Raw genomic sequence first — 16,806 nt, forward strand, 5'->3', positions numbered from 1 at the left:
AGACTGGCGAAGCTAGGTCTCACCATCCCCCGCCTCGAGTTGGTCTCAGGTCACATGGCGACCAATCTCATTGTGAACGTTAAGGAAGCATTAGAGGGTTCCCAGTTGGAAATATGTTCTGCTGGTTGGACAGCAGCGTTACGTTACATTGGATCAAGGGAGCAGGGAGTTACAAGCAGTTCGTAAGCAATCGAGTGCAAAAAATCCAGCAACACCCAGAAGTAAACTGGCGTCATGTGGGTACAAAAGACAACCCAGCTGACCTTGGCAGTCGGAGCGAAAGCGTGGAAAATGAAGAGCTATGGTGGAGAGGGCCTGAGTGGCTACTAGACCGAGAGCGATGGCGAGCCGATATTAAGACAACGGCCACACCAGAGAGTCAGGCGGAAGCAAAAGTGATACGGGAAGTATTCGCTGTAGCACAAGCTAAGACAGACATCCTAGACGCCTTGCTGATCAAGTTCAACTCATGGAAAACCCTAAGGGTTTGTGCGTGGGTGACACGTTTCATGCATAACCTACGGAGCGAAAAGACGAGAAGATCTAAGGGACCACTCACGACAGAGGAGATCGAGATGCAGCGACACCTGTGGCTAAAGCGAGCACAGGTGTGTTTGAAGAGAGAAGAACGGTTCGAAGATCATTGTGTACAGCTGAACCTAGAAGAAAACGCAAACGGGTTACTGGAATGCCGAGGGCGGATTGAGGGAGACTATCCCATTTACTTGCCTGAGTCTCATCCGTTCGCGGAGAAGATGGTTGCAGACGCGCATATCAGGACACTCCACGGGGGAGTGAGCCTCACAATGGCAAAGATTCGTGAAAGGTACTGGGTTCCCAGGTTGCGAAGCCTTGCAAAAAGAGTCGTTAAAGCCTGTAACGGCTGCAAGCGGTTCCGCGCCACAGCGTTCGCGGCTCCGCTACCAGGACAGCTACCAAGGGATCGTACCGAAGGAGAAAATGCGTTCCAAGTAGTCGGAGTGGATTTCGCCGGGCCACTGAAGTATAGAAAGGGGAGGAATCATGAAGGCAAAGCTTACATAACGCTTTACGCCTTTAGCCTGACCAGAGGTATTTACCTTGAGCTACTACCCAGCCTAGCAACGGGAGAATTCCTTCGATGCCTGAAACGGTTTATCGCCCGACGTGGCCGACCAGAGAAGATTTACTCAGACAACGGGAGTACCTTCGTGGCGGCAGCTAAGTGGCTGAAACAAGTGATGACTGACGAACGCCTCAACGAATTCCTCTCCCGTCAGGAAATCAAGTGGCAATTCAACCTGAGCAGAGCACCCTGGTGGGGAGGGCAGTTCGAGAGAATGGTTGGATTGGCGAAGAGAAGTCTACAGAAGACCATTGGAAACGGGTTCCTAACGTGGACCGAGTTAGAGGAGGTTATACTAGACGTAGAGGTTGCAGTCAACAACCGACCTTCAAGTTACGTGGAGGACGATGTGCAGCTACCGATCTTGACCCCCCACTCCCTGTTGTTTGGTCAACCAAATGCACCACTCGAGTTGGAACCACACCGCATAGAAGACGGTGAATTACGCAAGCGAGCAAAGTATCTCAGACGATGCAAGGAGGCCGTCTGGAAACGATGGACGGGGGAGTACGTAAAGGGGCTGCGCGAACGCCATCGTCTAGAGAATCCTGGAAAGCCACACAATCCTAGTGTGGGCGAGGTCGTGCTGATCAAGTCGGACGACAAGAATCGCGGGAAATGGAAGGTCGGGATCGTCACGGAACTAATCAAAGGGCGTGATGGTGTTGGTCGGGGAGCAAAATTGCGCACAGGCACCTCACACCTAGAGCGAGCAGTACAGCAGCTGTATCCGTTAGAACTGTCATGTGATCGACCGGGAGATGGTGACAGACCTCCAACGATCGAGTTGCGCATTGAAGCGCCAGTGTTAAGGCCTTTCCGTGATGCAGCCGTCGCAGCAGGATTGCGTATGGAGGATCTTGCTCACGATGAGGAAGGGGATTGAACTGTGAACCAAACCGAAACAGATTGGATGATAACAGCGGATAGGATGCTTGAACATTCTACTTATGAACTGAACATCTGCCACTATGGCTACTGATTGATCAATGATTAGTGTGATTAGGAAAGCGATTGACAATTCTAGATGATAGATTCGTTCATAAAATTTAAGGGATAAGGTTCATTTCTCGACAGACATTTGCTCTCCGAGACAAATGGGGGGAGGGTGTCGGAAAAGTGACGTCAGCCTTGTAACCTCGCAACGCGAAACCAAGGGTGGTCTTTACGATATTGTGGGTTTGTAAAAGAATAGGCTAAGATCGATACGATACGAAGCGTGTGACCACTAGAATAAAGATAGAAAAAAAAAAACTACATGAGTGACTAGTGTTGCTGTACTGGGATTTCCAACACTAATCATACTAATTTGCTCACCATAAAAAACTAATTTGCTCACCATAGTTTTTCTTTTTTTTTCAACCTGTTACTTGAAATTTCTTTTGGCATGACTACCTCAAGTTGAATACGAGGGAATTAAGCGTTCTTAAGAAAATATTAAATATGAGCTCCCCGGCTGGCAATATTAGAATAACAAAAGAAACAGAAACTCTATTATATTCCCTTCTCGTTCTTAATTACTAGAGAACCATATTTACGCGACTTAATGAGTGTAAAACCGGTCCGCCGAACCTAACAGCAAAAAGTACAGTTTTCACACTTTTACAGTTTTGTTCCTCTGTGCTTTCAATTTTATTGACTTCAACTTAGATGAATATTTTCTGAAGAATGCACTAAACCTTGTAAATAAAGACCAGGTGGAAATCTTTCAGCACCTTTGAACGCAACCCCCTGGGGAGATATGAAACAAGAATGTTGTTTCAACATTGCTCAGAACACGGCAGAAGTCTGAGAAACCCTGAAACTCGGTGTCTGATATATAATCGTGATTTGCTCGGCTTTATTTCGAAAGAATTATTTTACCATTCTTGCATGATCTCGATGCTTGCCAAGGCGGTTTGGCAAAATAAAAGCAAACTGTCAATGTGTTCAACAAAAATAAGAAACGAAATTTATCGATGAAGAAAATATTGCTGATTGACTTACATCTACGTATCCTGCACCAGAGGCATATCCTGTCACGGCTATGTCATAATTGACCATGTTTTTGCCATCAGCTGTTGTGGTAAATCCTACAGCACACCAACCGGTTGTTTTACAGGTCATCTTGAACATCAGTGTGCTGTTGCTGTAGGTCCATTCGAGTTTGAATGAGCCATCGGGAGACATGACACTTGCGTATTTTGGAGGAGCCATTGGAGTCGTAGGAGCCACCGATTCTTTTGTCGACATCATTGTTGCCGATGGTTGTATGGCTGTTGTTGCTGGCAACGGCGGAGGTTCCTTCGCTAAAGAAATCAAGTTATATCTCCCATCCAATATTTTGGTCTTGTCGTGTTTTGACAAACCATTATTGTTCGCATCACTGGTGGCTTTCGAGGCGAATATCACTTTAACTGCGGTGGTATTCTGCAAAAAGGAAAAAAATGAATAAAACAAAGGAAATATTGCAAAAATATGGGTTTTCCTCAGTTTCGAAGGAGGTGGGGGAACGGGGTGGTAGGTAGTTTGAGAACAGATGCTGGGGATGAATCGTTCAATGGGGATCTGTTAGACATGTTCCATAAGAATATCTTTCTTCCATATTTTCTGTAGAAAATTCTTTGGATAGGGTGGCGGGGGTGTCTAAGATACTCGTTTTCTTCCCCCCTGAGGGATTTCCGCTGAGGGATTTCCGCTGCGAACAACTCGGCTTTTCGGCATGAAAAGATATCATATCGACTTAAAACTAGAAAAGGCGAATTTAGAGCAGTGTTGTCATCTTTACGCTAGTGAATCGTATCATTAATACCTTAAATTGGACGTCTTCAGCATCTCCCGTCTCAGCATCCCTGTAAAACTCCACAGTGGTTTTCCCACCAGCTTCAGAGGCTGATATGAGTTTGTAACTTTGTATTCCATCTTTTTTCGGTGGTCCCGGCCCTCGGCTCCAGTAATCCTGTCAAAAGAAAGTCCAACCGCCTTAGGTTTACCATGAAGCGTCAAAGTGAAAAATGCCACCTTTATAATTTCAACCTAAATTTTTATATAGAGAATTTGTCGATTGAGTATCGTAGAACCAAACCCAACGTACTCGTGGCAGCCAATCAGGAAAAGTAGGAGCGATGATAACTCAAAATAAACCATAAATGGTCAGCTACAGGCGCAAGCGCGGAAAAAAAAAAAGCAAGTGTCCGAGTCATGATCGGTTTTAATTTTGCATCTGATTGGTTGAAAGGGTAGCGGAAGTAATCTACACCAGTCACGTACAGATCATTTCCTAGAAAATTAACCAACAGTGAGTGACGGGGAATCTTGTTTGCCTAACAAAGCTTAATTTTAAGATTAGGAATATCGTAAGTCGACTGTAGCCTAGCAACATTTCTCACAACAATTTCATGAGAACAACTGAAGGACGCGGTCTCGATAACTCACACGTACGGCGAAATCACCAGACTGAGAGCGTGAAAGACGAGAAGATAATATTTTATCATGAGAATTCGTACTCCATTTCTTTAGGTTTTAATCTTAATAATAATAATAATAATTATAATAATATGTGTGATAAGAATAATAATAATAATTATTTACATTTATATAGCGCACACCTCTATATGAATATATTCAGTCGCGCTTCACAATATCGTAAGATAAAATTATGGCAAAAGTAACTGAGATATAAGAGCGAATACTCTACTTTTGGGCGATCACGACAGAGAACTATATACTAAGTATATTAAATGTACTGTGTATATGTGTGTGACACGTCCAGGCATGCAAGCATCCTGCACATTACTGTGGTCAACCAAGTCGAGGGTTTCTGAAGGGTAAATATATGTAGAATGATTGTTCGCTTTTTCTTAGTCTAACATTTTATTTGAATGGAATCTATGGATCTATTATCATTGCCTTGGAAGACAGGAAGGAAATATATCTCAGGCGACAATTTTTTACTGGGTTGTGGTCAAATGACGCAGCTTTTTTTGTCTCTAAAAAATGTTTATTTTTTTGGTAAATAATTTGGCGACAATCCATTACTATCACACTAATTTGCTCACCATAAAAAACTAATTTGCTCACCATAGTTTTTTTTTTCAACCTGTTACTTGAAACTTATTTTGGCATGACTACCTCAAGTTGAATACGAGGGAACTAAGCGTTCTTAAGAAAATGTTTAATATGAGCTCTACGGCTGGCAATATTAGAATAACAAAAGAAACAGAAACTCTATTATATTCCCTTCTCGTAATTAATTACTAGAGAACCATATTTACGCGACTTAATCAGTGAAAAACCGTCAGCCGAACCTAACAGCAAAAAGTACAGTTTTCACACTTTTACAGTTTTGTTTCTCTCTGCTTTCAATTTTATTGACTTCAACTTAGATGAAGATTTTCTGAATAATGCACAAAGCCTTGTAAATAAAGACCAGGTGGAAATCTTTCAGCACCTTTGAACGCAACCCCCTGGGGAGATATGAAACAAGAATGTTGTTTCAACATTGCTCAGAACACGGCAGAAGTCTGAGAAACCCTGAAACTTGGTGTCTGATATATAATCGTGATTTGCTCGGCTTTATTTCGAAAGAATTATTTTACCATTCTTGCATGATCTCGATGCCTGCCAAAGCGGTTTGGCAAAATGAAAGCAAACTGTCAATGTGTTCAACAAAAATAAGAAACGAAATTTATCGATGAAGAAAATATTGCTGATTGACTTACATCTACGTATCCTGCACCAGAGGCATATCCTGTCACGGCTATGTCATAATTGACCATGTTTTTGCCATCAGCTGTTGTGGTAAATCCTACAGCACACCAACCGGTTGTTTTACAGGTCATCTTGAACATCAGTGTGCTGTTGCTGTAGGTCCATTCGAGTTTGAATGAGCCATCGGGAGACATGACACTTGCGTATTTTGGAGGAGCCATTGGAGTCGTAGGAGCCACCGATTCTTTTGTCGACATCATTGTTGCCGATGGTTGTATGGCTGTTGTTGCTGGCAACGGCGGAGGTTCCTTCGCTAAAGAAATCAAGTTATATCTCCCATCCAATATTTTGGTCTTGTCGTGTTTTGACAAACCATTATTGTTCGCATCACTGGTGGCTTTCGAGGCGAATATCACTTTAACTTCGGTGGTATTCTGAACAAAGGAAAAAAAATGAATAAAACAAAGGAAATATTGCAAAAAGATGGGCTTTCCTCAGTTTCGAAGGGGGTGGGGGGACGGGGTGGTAGGTGGTTTGAGAACAGATGCTGGAGATGAATCGTTCAATGGGGATCTGTTAGACATGTTCCCTAAGAATATCTTTCTTCTTCCATATTTTATGTAGAAAATTCTTTGGATAGGGTGGATGGGAAGGGGGGGGGGGGTCTAAGATACTCGTTTTCTTCCCCCCTGAGGGATTTGCGCTGCGAGCAACTCGGCCTTTCGGCATGAAAAGATATCATATCGACTTAAAACTAGAAAAGGCGAATTTAGACCAGTGTTGTCATCTTTACGCTACTAAATCGTATCATTAATACCTTAAATTGGACGTCTTCAGCATCTCCCGTCTCAGCATCCCTGTAAAACTCCACAGTGGTTTTCCCACCAGCTTCAGAGGCTGATATGAGTTTGTAACTTTGTATTCCATCTTTTTTCGGTGGTCCCGGCCCTCGGCTCCAGTAATCCTGTCAAAAGAAAGTCCAACCGCCTTAGGTTTACCATAAAGCGTCAAAGTGAAAAATGCCACCGTTTATAATTTGAACCTAAATTTTTATATAGAGAATTTGTCGATTGAGTATCGTAGAACCAAACCCAACGTACTCAGGGCAGCCAATCAGAAAAAGTAGGAGCGATGATAACTCAAAATAAACCATATATGGTCAGCTACAAGCGCACGCGCGGGAAAAAAAAAGGGAGTGTCCGAATCATGATCGGTTTTAATTTTGCATCTGATTGGTTGAAAGGGTAGCGGTAGTAGTCTACACCAGTCACGTACAGATCATTTCCTAGAAAATTAACCAACAGTGAGTGACGGGGAATCTTGTTTGCCTAACAAAGCTTAATTTTAAGATTAGGAATATCGTAAGTCGACTGTAGCCTAGCAACATTTCTCACAACAATTTCATGAGAACAACTGAAGGACGCGGTCTCGATAACTCACACGTACGGCGAAATCACCAGACTGAGAGCGTGAAAGACGAGAAGATAATATTTTATCATGAGAATTCGTACTCCATTTCTTTAGGTTTTAATCTTAATAATAATAATAATAATTATAATAATATGTGTGATAAGAATAATAATAATAATTATTTACATTTATATAGCGCACACCTCTATATGAATATATTCAGTCGCGCTTCACAATATCGTAAGATAAAATTATGGCAAAAGTAACTGAGATATAAGAGCGAATACTCTACTTTTGGGCGATCACGACAGAGAACTATATACTAAGTATATTAAATGTACTGTGTATATGTGTGTGACACGTCCAGGCATGCAAGCATCCTGCACATTACTGTGGTCAACCAAGTCGAGGGTTTCTGAAGGGTAAATATATGTAGAATGATTGTTCGCTTTTTCTTAGTCTAACATTTTATTTGAATGGAATCTATGGATCTATTATCATTGCCTTGGAAGACAGGAAGGAAATATATCTCAGGCGACAATTTTTTACTGGGTTGTGGTCAAATGACGCAGCTTTTTTTGTCTCTAAAAAATGTTTATTTTTTTGGTAAATAATTTGGCGACAATCCATTACTATCACACTAATTTGCTCACCATAAAAAACTAATTTGCTCACCATAGTTTTTTTTTTCAACCTGTTACTTGAAACTTATTTTGGCATGACTACCTCAAGTTGAATACGAGGGAACTAAGCGTTCTTAAGAAAATGTTTAATATGAGCTCTACGGCTGGCAATATTAGAATAACAAAAGAAACAGAAACTCTATTATATTCCCTTCTCGTAATTAATTACTAGAGAACCATATTTACGCGACTTAATCAGTGAAAAACCGTCAGCCGAACCTAACAGCAAAAAGTACAGTTTTCACACTTTTACAGTTTTGTTTCTCTCTGCTTTCAATTTTATTGACTTCAACTTAGATGAAGATTTTCTGAATAATGCACAAAGCCTTGTAAATAAAGACCAGGTGGAAATCTTTCAGCACCTTTGAACGCAACCCCCTGGGAAGATATGAAACAAGAATGTTGTTTCAACATTGCTCAGAACACGGCAGAAGTCTGAGAAACCCTGAAACTCGGTGTCTGATATATAATCGTGATTTGCTCGGCTTTATTTCGAAAGAATTATTTTACCATTCTTGCATGATCTCGATGCCTGCCAAAGCGGTTTGGCAAAATGAAAGCAAACTGTCAATGTGTTCAACAAAAATAAGAAACGAAATTTATCGATGAAGAAAATATTGCTGATTTACTTACATCTACGTATCCTGCACCAGAGGCATATCCTGTCACGGCTATGTCATAATTGACCATGTTTTTGCCATCAGCTGTTGTGGTAAATCCTACAGCACACCAACCGGTTGTTTTACAGGTCATCTTGAACATCAGTGTGCTGTTGCTGTAGGTCCATTCGAGTTTGAATGAGCCATCGGGAGACATGACACTTGCGTATTTTGGAGGAGCCATTGGAGTCGTAGGAGCCACCGATTCTTTTGTCGACATCATTGTTGCCGATGGTTGTATGGCTGTTGTTGCTGGCAACGGCGGAGGTTCCTTCGCTAAAGAAATCAAGTTATATCTCCCATCCAATATTTTGGTCTTGTCGTGTTTTGACAAACCATTATTGTTCGCATCACTGGTGGCTTTCGAGGCGAATATCACTTTAACTTCGGTGGTATTCTGAACAAAGGAAAAAAAATGAATAAAACAAAGGAAATATTGCAAAAAGATGGGCTTTCCTCAGTTTCGAAGGGGGTGGGGGGACGGGGTGGTAGGTGGTTTGAGAACAGATGCTGGAGATGAATCGTTCAATGGGGATCTGTTAGACATGTTCCCTAAGAATATCTTTCTTCTTCCATATTTTATGTAGAAAATTCTTTGGATAGGGTGGATGGGAAGGGGGGGGGGAGTCTAAGATACTCGTTTTCTTCCCCCCTGAGGGATTTGCGCTGCGAGCAACTCGGCCTTTCGGCATGAAAAGATATCATATCGACTTAAAACTAGAAAAGGCGAATTTAGACCAGTGTTGTCATCTTTACGCTACTAAATCGTATCATTAATACCTTAAATTGGACGTCTTCAGCATCTCCCGTCTCAGCATCCCTGTAAAACTCCACAGTGGTTTTCCCACCAGCTTCAGAGGCTGATATGAGTTTGTAACTTTGTATTCCATCTTTATTCGGTGGTCCCGGCCCTCGGCTCCAGTAATCCTGTCAAAAGAAAGTCCAACCGCCTTAGGTTTACCATAAAGCGTCAAAGTGAAAAATGCCACCGTTTATAATTTGAACCTAAATTTTTATATAGAGAATTTGTCGATTGAGTATCGTAGAACCAAACCCAACGTACTCAGGGCAGCCAATCAGAAAAAGTAGGAGCGATGATAACTCAAAATAAACCATATATGGTCAGCTACAAGCGCACGCGCGGGAAAAAAAAAGGGAGTGTCCGAATCATGATCGGTTTTAATTTTGCATCTGATTGGTTGAAAGGGTAGCGGTAGTAGTCTACACCAGTCACGTACAGATCATTTCCTAGAAAATTAACCAACAGTGAGTGACGGGGAAACTTGTTTGCCTAACAAAGCTTGATTTTAAGATTAGGAATATCGTAAGTCGACTGTAGCCTAGCAACGTTCCTCACAACAATTTCATGAGAACAACTGAAGGACGCGGTCACGATAACTCACACGTACGGCGAAATCACCAGACTGAGAGCGTGAAAGACGAGAAGATAATATTTTATCACGAGAATTCGTACTCCATTTCTTCAGGTTTTAATAATAATAATAATAATAATAATAATAATAATAATCATGATTTACATTTATATAGCGCAGACATCTATATGAATATATTCAGTCGCGCTTTACAATATCGTAAGATAAAATTATGGCAAGAGTAATTGAGATATAACAGACAATACTCTACTTTTAGGTGATCATGAGAGAGAACTATATACTAATTATGTTAAATGTACTGTGTATACGCGTGTGACACGTCGAGGCATGCAAGCATTCTACACATTACTGTGGTCAACCAAGTCGAGGGTTTCTGAAGGGTAAATATATGTAGAATGATTATTCGCTTATTCTTAGTCTGACATTTTATAGGAATGGAATCTATGGATCTATTATCATTGCCTTGGAAGACAGGAAGGAAATACATCTCATACGACAATTTTGTACTGGGTTGTGGTGAAATGACGCAGCTTTCTTTGTCTCTAAAAAATGTTAATTTTTTTGGTAAATAATTTGGCGACAATCCGTTACTATCACACTAATTTGCTCACCATAAAAAACTAATTTGCTCACCATAGTTTTTTTTTTTTTTCAACCTGTTACTTGAAATCTCTTTTGGCACGACTACCTCAAGTTGAATACGAGGGAATTATGCGTTCTTAAGAGAATGTTAAATATGAGCTCCCCGGCTGGCAATATTAGAATAACAAAAGAAACAGAAACTGTATTATATTCCCTTCTCGTAATTAATTACTAGAGAACCATATTTAACCACAGTTTTGTTTCTCTCTTCTTTCAATTTTATTGACTCTAACTTAGACGAAGATTTTCTGAAGAATGCACTAAGCTTTGTAAATAAAGACCAGGTGGAAACCTTTCAGCACCTTTGAACGCAACCCCCTGGGGAGATATGAAACAAGAATACTGTTTGAACATTGCTCAGAACACGGCAGAAGTCTGAGAAACCCTGAAATTCGCTGTTTGATATATAATCTTGATTTGCTCGGCTTTATTTCGAAAGAATTATTTTACCATTCTTGCCTGATCTCGATGCCTGCCAAAGCGGTTTGGCAAAATGAAAGCAAACTGTCAATGTGTTAAACAAAACTAAGAAACGAAATTTATCGATGAAGAAAATATTGGAGATTGGCTTACATCTACGTATCCTGCACCAGAGGCATATCCTGTCACGGCTATGTCATAATTGACCATGTTTTTGCCATCAGCTGTTTCACTAAACGCCACCGCGCAGTAACCGGTTGTTTGGCAAGCAAGAGTGAAAATCAATTGGCTGTTGTTATGTCTCCATTGCAGCTTATAGGCGCCGTCTGGAGATTCTAGGGTGGTTTTCGAGGTTGCGCTGATCTCACTAAAAGCAAGTGAGGTCAAAGCAAGTGTTAAAAAAGCAAAGAAGGCCATGTTACACCCTTTGTTTGCCCTACGTGAAGATGAAATCTTCGGGCAAGTACTCTCAGGTTACGAAAGTAATGATTATTGATCTCACAGATGTATTTACAATAGCTACGGGATTACGTCACAATGACGTTTGTTGGATCGGGAACGTTGTAAACTTTCCAATTTTATTGTGTCATTTGGCAGCGATGACCAAACTAATCTAGTATTTCTATGCCTGATAAACGCCTGTCTTTTTTGTCATTGAAGATTTTCATATTTTCCTTATATTTTGGGTGTGAAAGTTTCTGGCATCATGCATGTTAAATGTACTGTGGATATGTGTGTGACACGTCGAGGCACGCAAGCATTCTGTACATTACTGTGGTCAACCAAGTCGAGGGTGTCTGAAGGGTAAATATATGTAGAACGATTATTCGCTTTTTCTTAGTCTGACATTTTATTGGAATGGAATCTATGGATCTATTATCATTGCCTTGGAAGACAGGAAGGAAATAAATCTCAGACCACAATTTTTTACTGGGTTGTGGTCAAATGGCGCAGCTTTCTTTGTCTCTAAAAAATGTTAATTTTTTTGGTAAATAACTTGGCGACAATCCGTTACTATCACACTAATTTGCTCACCATAATAAACTAATTTGCTCACCATAGTTTTTTTTTTTTCAACCTGTTACTTGAAATATCTTTTGGCACGACTACCTCAAGTTGAATACGAGGGAATTATGCGTTCTTAAGAGAATGTTAAATATGAGCTCCACAGCTGGAAAGACCTAGGCTCATTTGTCACTCACCGTTGACGTGTGCGGGTCAAATTTAAATGCTGGTAGACGAACAAAAGGAGCTAGTGAGATATCTATTGTTTACTTCCACCAGCATGGTGGCATGATGTAACGTGCGAACCACCTACTTCGATCTCAAATTTACCGCCACAAATAAAGACAGTTTCCATTGGAGAAAGGAAATACAAATCTCAAAAATTATTGTATTGTGATGAAGACATAAAACAATTTTGAGGAATGCGCCCGCTGTTCACTGCTTTGGAGTAGCTGTAGCTCAAGCTGACTTGACCCTAAGAGTTCTACATCACACGACGATTGATTGACAAATGGTCCAGTGGGACCTAATGCTCCTTTGACAGCACGCCTTCGTGTTTGAATATGAGCTCCACGGCTGGCAATATTAGAATAACAAAAGAAACAGAAACTCTATTATATTCCCTTCTCGTAATTAATTACGAGAGAACCATATTTACGCGACTTAATGAGTGAAAAACCGGTCAGCCGAACCTAACAGCAAAAAGTACAGTTTTCACACTTTTACAGTTTTGTTTCTCTCTTCTTTCAATTTTATTAGATGAAGATTTTTTGAAGAATGCACTAAGCCTTGTAAATAAAGACCAGGTGGGAAACTTTCAGCACCTTTGAACGCAACCCCCTGGGGAGATATGAAACAAGAATGTTGTTTCAACATTGCTCAGAACACGGCAGAAGTCTGAGAAACTCTGAAACTCGGTGTCTGATATATAATCTTGATTTGCTCGGCTTTATTTCGAAAGAATTATTTTACCATTCTTGCGTGATCTCGATGCCTGCCAAAATGGTTTGGCAAAATGAAAGCAAACTGTCAATGTGTTAAACAAAACTAAGAAACGAAATTTATCGATGAAAAAATATTGCTGATTGACTTACATCTACGTATCCTGCACCAGAGGCATATCCTGTCACGGCTATGTCATAATTGACCATGTTTTTGCCATCGGCTATTTCACTAAACGCCACCGCGCAATAACCGGTTGTTTGATAAGCAAGAGTCCCAGATATTTTTCATGTAACAAACCGCATGAAAATGATCTACTGCCAAGAGCAAGATAATCAAGTGATTATCTCGTGTTCTTGCGAACCATGCATTGACAGGAGGCATTACCAGATTTCTCTTGATTTGAGACCCTTTCTTAACCTTTTGAACGCGGTATTTTTGATATCAGCTTCGTAATAAAAATACGCAGCCCTCACCAATTCGCAAATAGTTACATTCGCTTTCATGACCATGTAGCATTTCGTTTGGACATTCTTTGAACAACTTTGCATGAGTGAACTTTGTTTAAGGATCGAATTTAAGATCGGAGCCTCTACTCAGCTTTTCTCAAGCATCATTACTATTTATGTCTTCCAGATCAATTGCAACAGCAGAGAGGTTGGCATTGATCTTAATTTTTCTCTCTCTTGCTGTGATTTCAGCTACTGTTCATCGATGTCTTTGTCTTTTAATTTGGCCTCCCATGGTCCTAAATACGAAATTCGTCGCAGGACATCCACAGACCACAAACCATCGTGTGATTTCTGAGGGACATTGTGGAGTTGTACTTCGGAGGTGCAGAAGGGTTTGTAGCGTCTTTTGACCGTAATTTTCTCTTCGATTTCACTTTATCTTTGTGTTTTCTAAAAATAACTGCTTTTGTGGAGCTATCCTCAGTAAAAGATTATTATTTGATAGTGGCGAGAGATTTAGATTGTAAGAGTGCATGTCTTTTGGGTAATACAAATCTGTATTCTTTGAGACTAAAAACTGGCTTTTTCATTAAATTTCGTCTAAATTAAATTTCATATCTTAAATTTCGTCATCGAGCGATTTTACTCAACACCAATCAATACACGAGTCTTCGGCGCTGGCTAGATGAGGGGAAACGTACCATGGCGAGATGCATCAAAGTTATTTCCCTCGGACTACACGTACACGATTTCCGCGAGAAACATCTTATCTCTAGGTAATGCAAACTGACAAAAATACGCAGCTCCCAGTTGGCTCGTCAACTCAGTTTGTAGAGTACTGCACCGGTATCGCAGAGGTCATGGGTTCAACTCCTGTACAGGCCTTAATTTTTTTCAGGTTTCATTTTCACCACTGCCTAAGTAGTTTTCAAACGAGTCTCATCCAAGAATTTGCACTCTGAATTCCATCTTAAGATTGAAAAATAGTTTGTGAACGATTGGGGACAAATTCATCATTATGAGCTCGTTTTCCGTCACTGAGCAACTGTTCATAACCACAGCTGTAAGGTTGCCTGTTAATAAATGTCAGCAGTTCAAGAAGAGATCCTCTCTTCGATTTCACTTTATCTTTGTGTTTTCTAAAAATAACTGCTTTTGTGGAGCTATCCTCAGTAAAAGATTATTATTTGATAGTGGCGAGAGATTTAGATTGAAAGAGTGCATGTCTTTGGGGTAATACAAATCTGTATTCTTTGAGACTAAAAACTGGCTTTGATTTTGCGTTTTTCATTTTACGTGCTCCAACTAGTCTGACTATCCCATCCGTTGATGTAATTCAAGGTCAGATACTTTAATTATGATATGATTATAATTTTTTTTTATGGTATGTTCTGCACCAAATAAGGACATGATTTTTGTTCAAATGTATATAAAGAAACTTGAAATATAGCCTCGTCGAGGATGCTTCCTATAGCTTGTAACGATTTCTATGTGCTCCTTAATTTCTCAAACCGAAAAGGACCTCCACTCAAATAAGCTTGAAAGCTGTCATTCAAGCATTTTAGCCTTAAAGCAACCTTTCATTCCTACCTGTGGCAGTGTTCATTTACAAATGGTTATGTTCACTTCAAGTTATGAGAGCGATCATGTTTTTTAAGAACAAAGGCGTGCTTCCCTTGAGTTGGCTCTGCGTATGCTTGCCGAGCGTGCAAGGTAATTTTCTGTGTGCAATTTCTTTACTTTTGCGATGTATTCCAATGCGGTCTTTAATTGCTTTTCTCGATCGCTACGTTTTCCGGGACACCTTCAATGTTCTTCCCTCTTAGAAAACAAATGCCACTCCCGCTTATTAATGAGCTAAAAAAATTGTCAAATAGAATTTTTATCTTTTGGGGCCATGATTAGGGATGATAAATCCATGGCTGATTTAATTTTGTAAATCAACTTATTTTTGTAGAATGAAGGACCAATACGTTCGTCTCAGTGGAATGCTTGTGATTCCACCTTTCATTTCTTTCGATATGCCCCAATCTCAATCAGAGTAACAAATTCCTACCGGGTTTATCGGTAGAATATCACGTCTCACGACCTCGAGTTCTATTAAAATATTCAAAATTCAGTTTTCAAGCTTTGAATTGAAAAAGATGTATTTGAGATATATATGACCAAGAGACTGATCATGGGTCTGATGGGTAGGGCACAATTGGGAAGAATTCGAGCATAAAGCTCTGTATGGAAAAAGAGGAAATACCTGCAAAAAACTCGTTTCCACAACTGTGAACCGAGCTTTTTCTTTATCAAAACGTCTGAAATGCCCTACAGAATTTGATCAGCTCACGCGAAATTGGCGTTGGCTAGCAGACTCTTTGCACTTGCTAGACCAGGGATATTTGCCTTCAATGGAACGAGATATTCAGTGGAGTGGAGTTATGATTAAATTTAAGTTTGAAAAAGAAGGATGCAGCCCTAACCAAGTAAATTTTATTTGTACTTCCAATTTGCGCCCGAAAGTTTAGTTTCATGCTTCGTTATCCGTTCTATTACTATACAAGATTTTCGATTTTTAATCCAATTCAGCTATGACAAACTTTTTAGATGATATATGGTGCCATCAACTCTGACTGTTGGAATAGAACAAGGTTTGAAAACTGCTCTAAGTCAGCGCTTTTCTATCGAGGCAATTTGACCACTACTAACCCAGACCAAATGAAATCTGAATCTTTTGATTAAGGAATACGCCGTACATCCACGGAATGCATCAACCTTTTGTGCAAATTAGATTTTTGTCACAGTGAAAATTTCGACATTAATCATTCACCGATGAGTTGGTTGGCTATACTCCACTCTACTCCAAACTTTGAGATGACAGTTGAAATTAAAGGACCAGATTACCTTATTGCGATTAACGTATAGAATTCAGTCGTCATTTCATCGATCCTTACTCAGCAGATCACTGTTGATCAGTGACGTGAGTGGTTCTGAGGATGCATTATTCTTAAAAAAAAAAATTGTTCCTCACTTTTTTGAACTTATTTACTTATGGCAAGGGAAAACTGTAACCACCTATTGAGCATTTTGGTCAGACAAGTGTGGCAATTTGATGAAGGTACGCCTACAAGCCATAAAGAGCCTCGCACGTCGTTCACCTTTCGACATCAAACGCTGCTCGAGTCTCATTGGTCTGTACGTAATGAAGGGTTAGCTATTTTCCATTTAACAAATGGTAAACACCACAGCGTACACTATTGAGTTATGGATGCACGCGGGAGGTTGCTAAGCACGAAAGAAGCGTAAGAGTCTCTAGCTTCTTGAGTGCTTAGCAAACCTCCCAAGTGGATCCATAACTCAATAGTGTACGCTTTGGTGTTTACCATTTGTTAAATAACATAACATTGATACATTGTA

At 40.3% G+C, this 16,806-nt stretch overlaps 1 protein-coding gene and 1 pseudogene across 1 annotated transcript in view; both read left to right on the forward strand.

Annotated features, from left to right (window-relative positions):
* The first annotated feature begins 54 nt into the window (after nucleotides 1-54).
* Nucleotides 55-2,316, forward strand: LOC148743358 (uncharacterized; annotated as a pseudogene).
* A 13,687-nt stretch (nucleotides 2,317-16,003) lies between these two features.
* LOC111320427 (uncharacterized) overlaps nucleotides 16,004-16,806 on the forward strand; it is an 8,344-nt gene continuing 7,541 nt past the window's right edge. Inside the window, exon 1 of the mRNA XM_088751023.1 lies at nucleotides 16,004-16,040. Coding sequence (XP_088607149.1) covers nucleotides 16,004-16,040 — 37 coding nt within the window. The remainder of the gene's footprint in view (nucleotides 16,041-16,806) is intronic.

This window comes from Stylophora pistillata, chromosome 1, assembly GCF_964205215.1.
Source record: "Stylophora pistillata chromosome 1, jaStyPist1.2, whole genome shotgun sequence".
In the NCBI taxonomy this organism is placed as follows: domain Eukaryota; kingdom Metazoa; phylum Cnidaria; class Anthozoa; order Scleractinia; family Pocilloporidae; genus Stylophora; species Stylophora pistillata.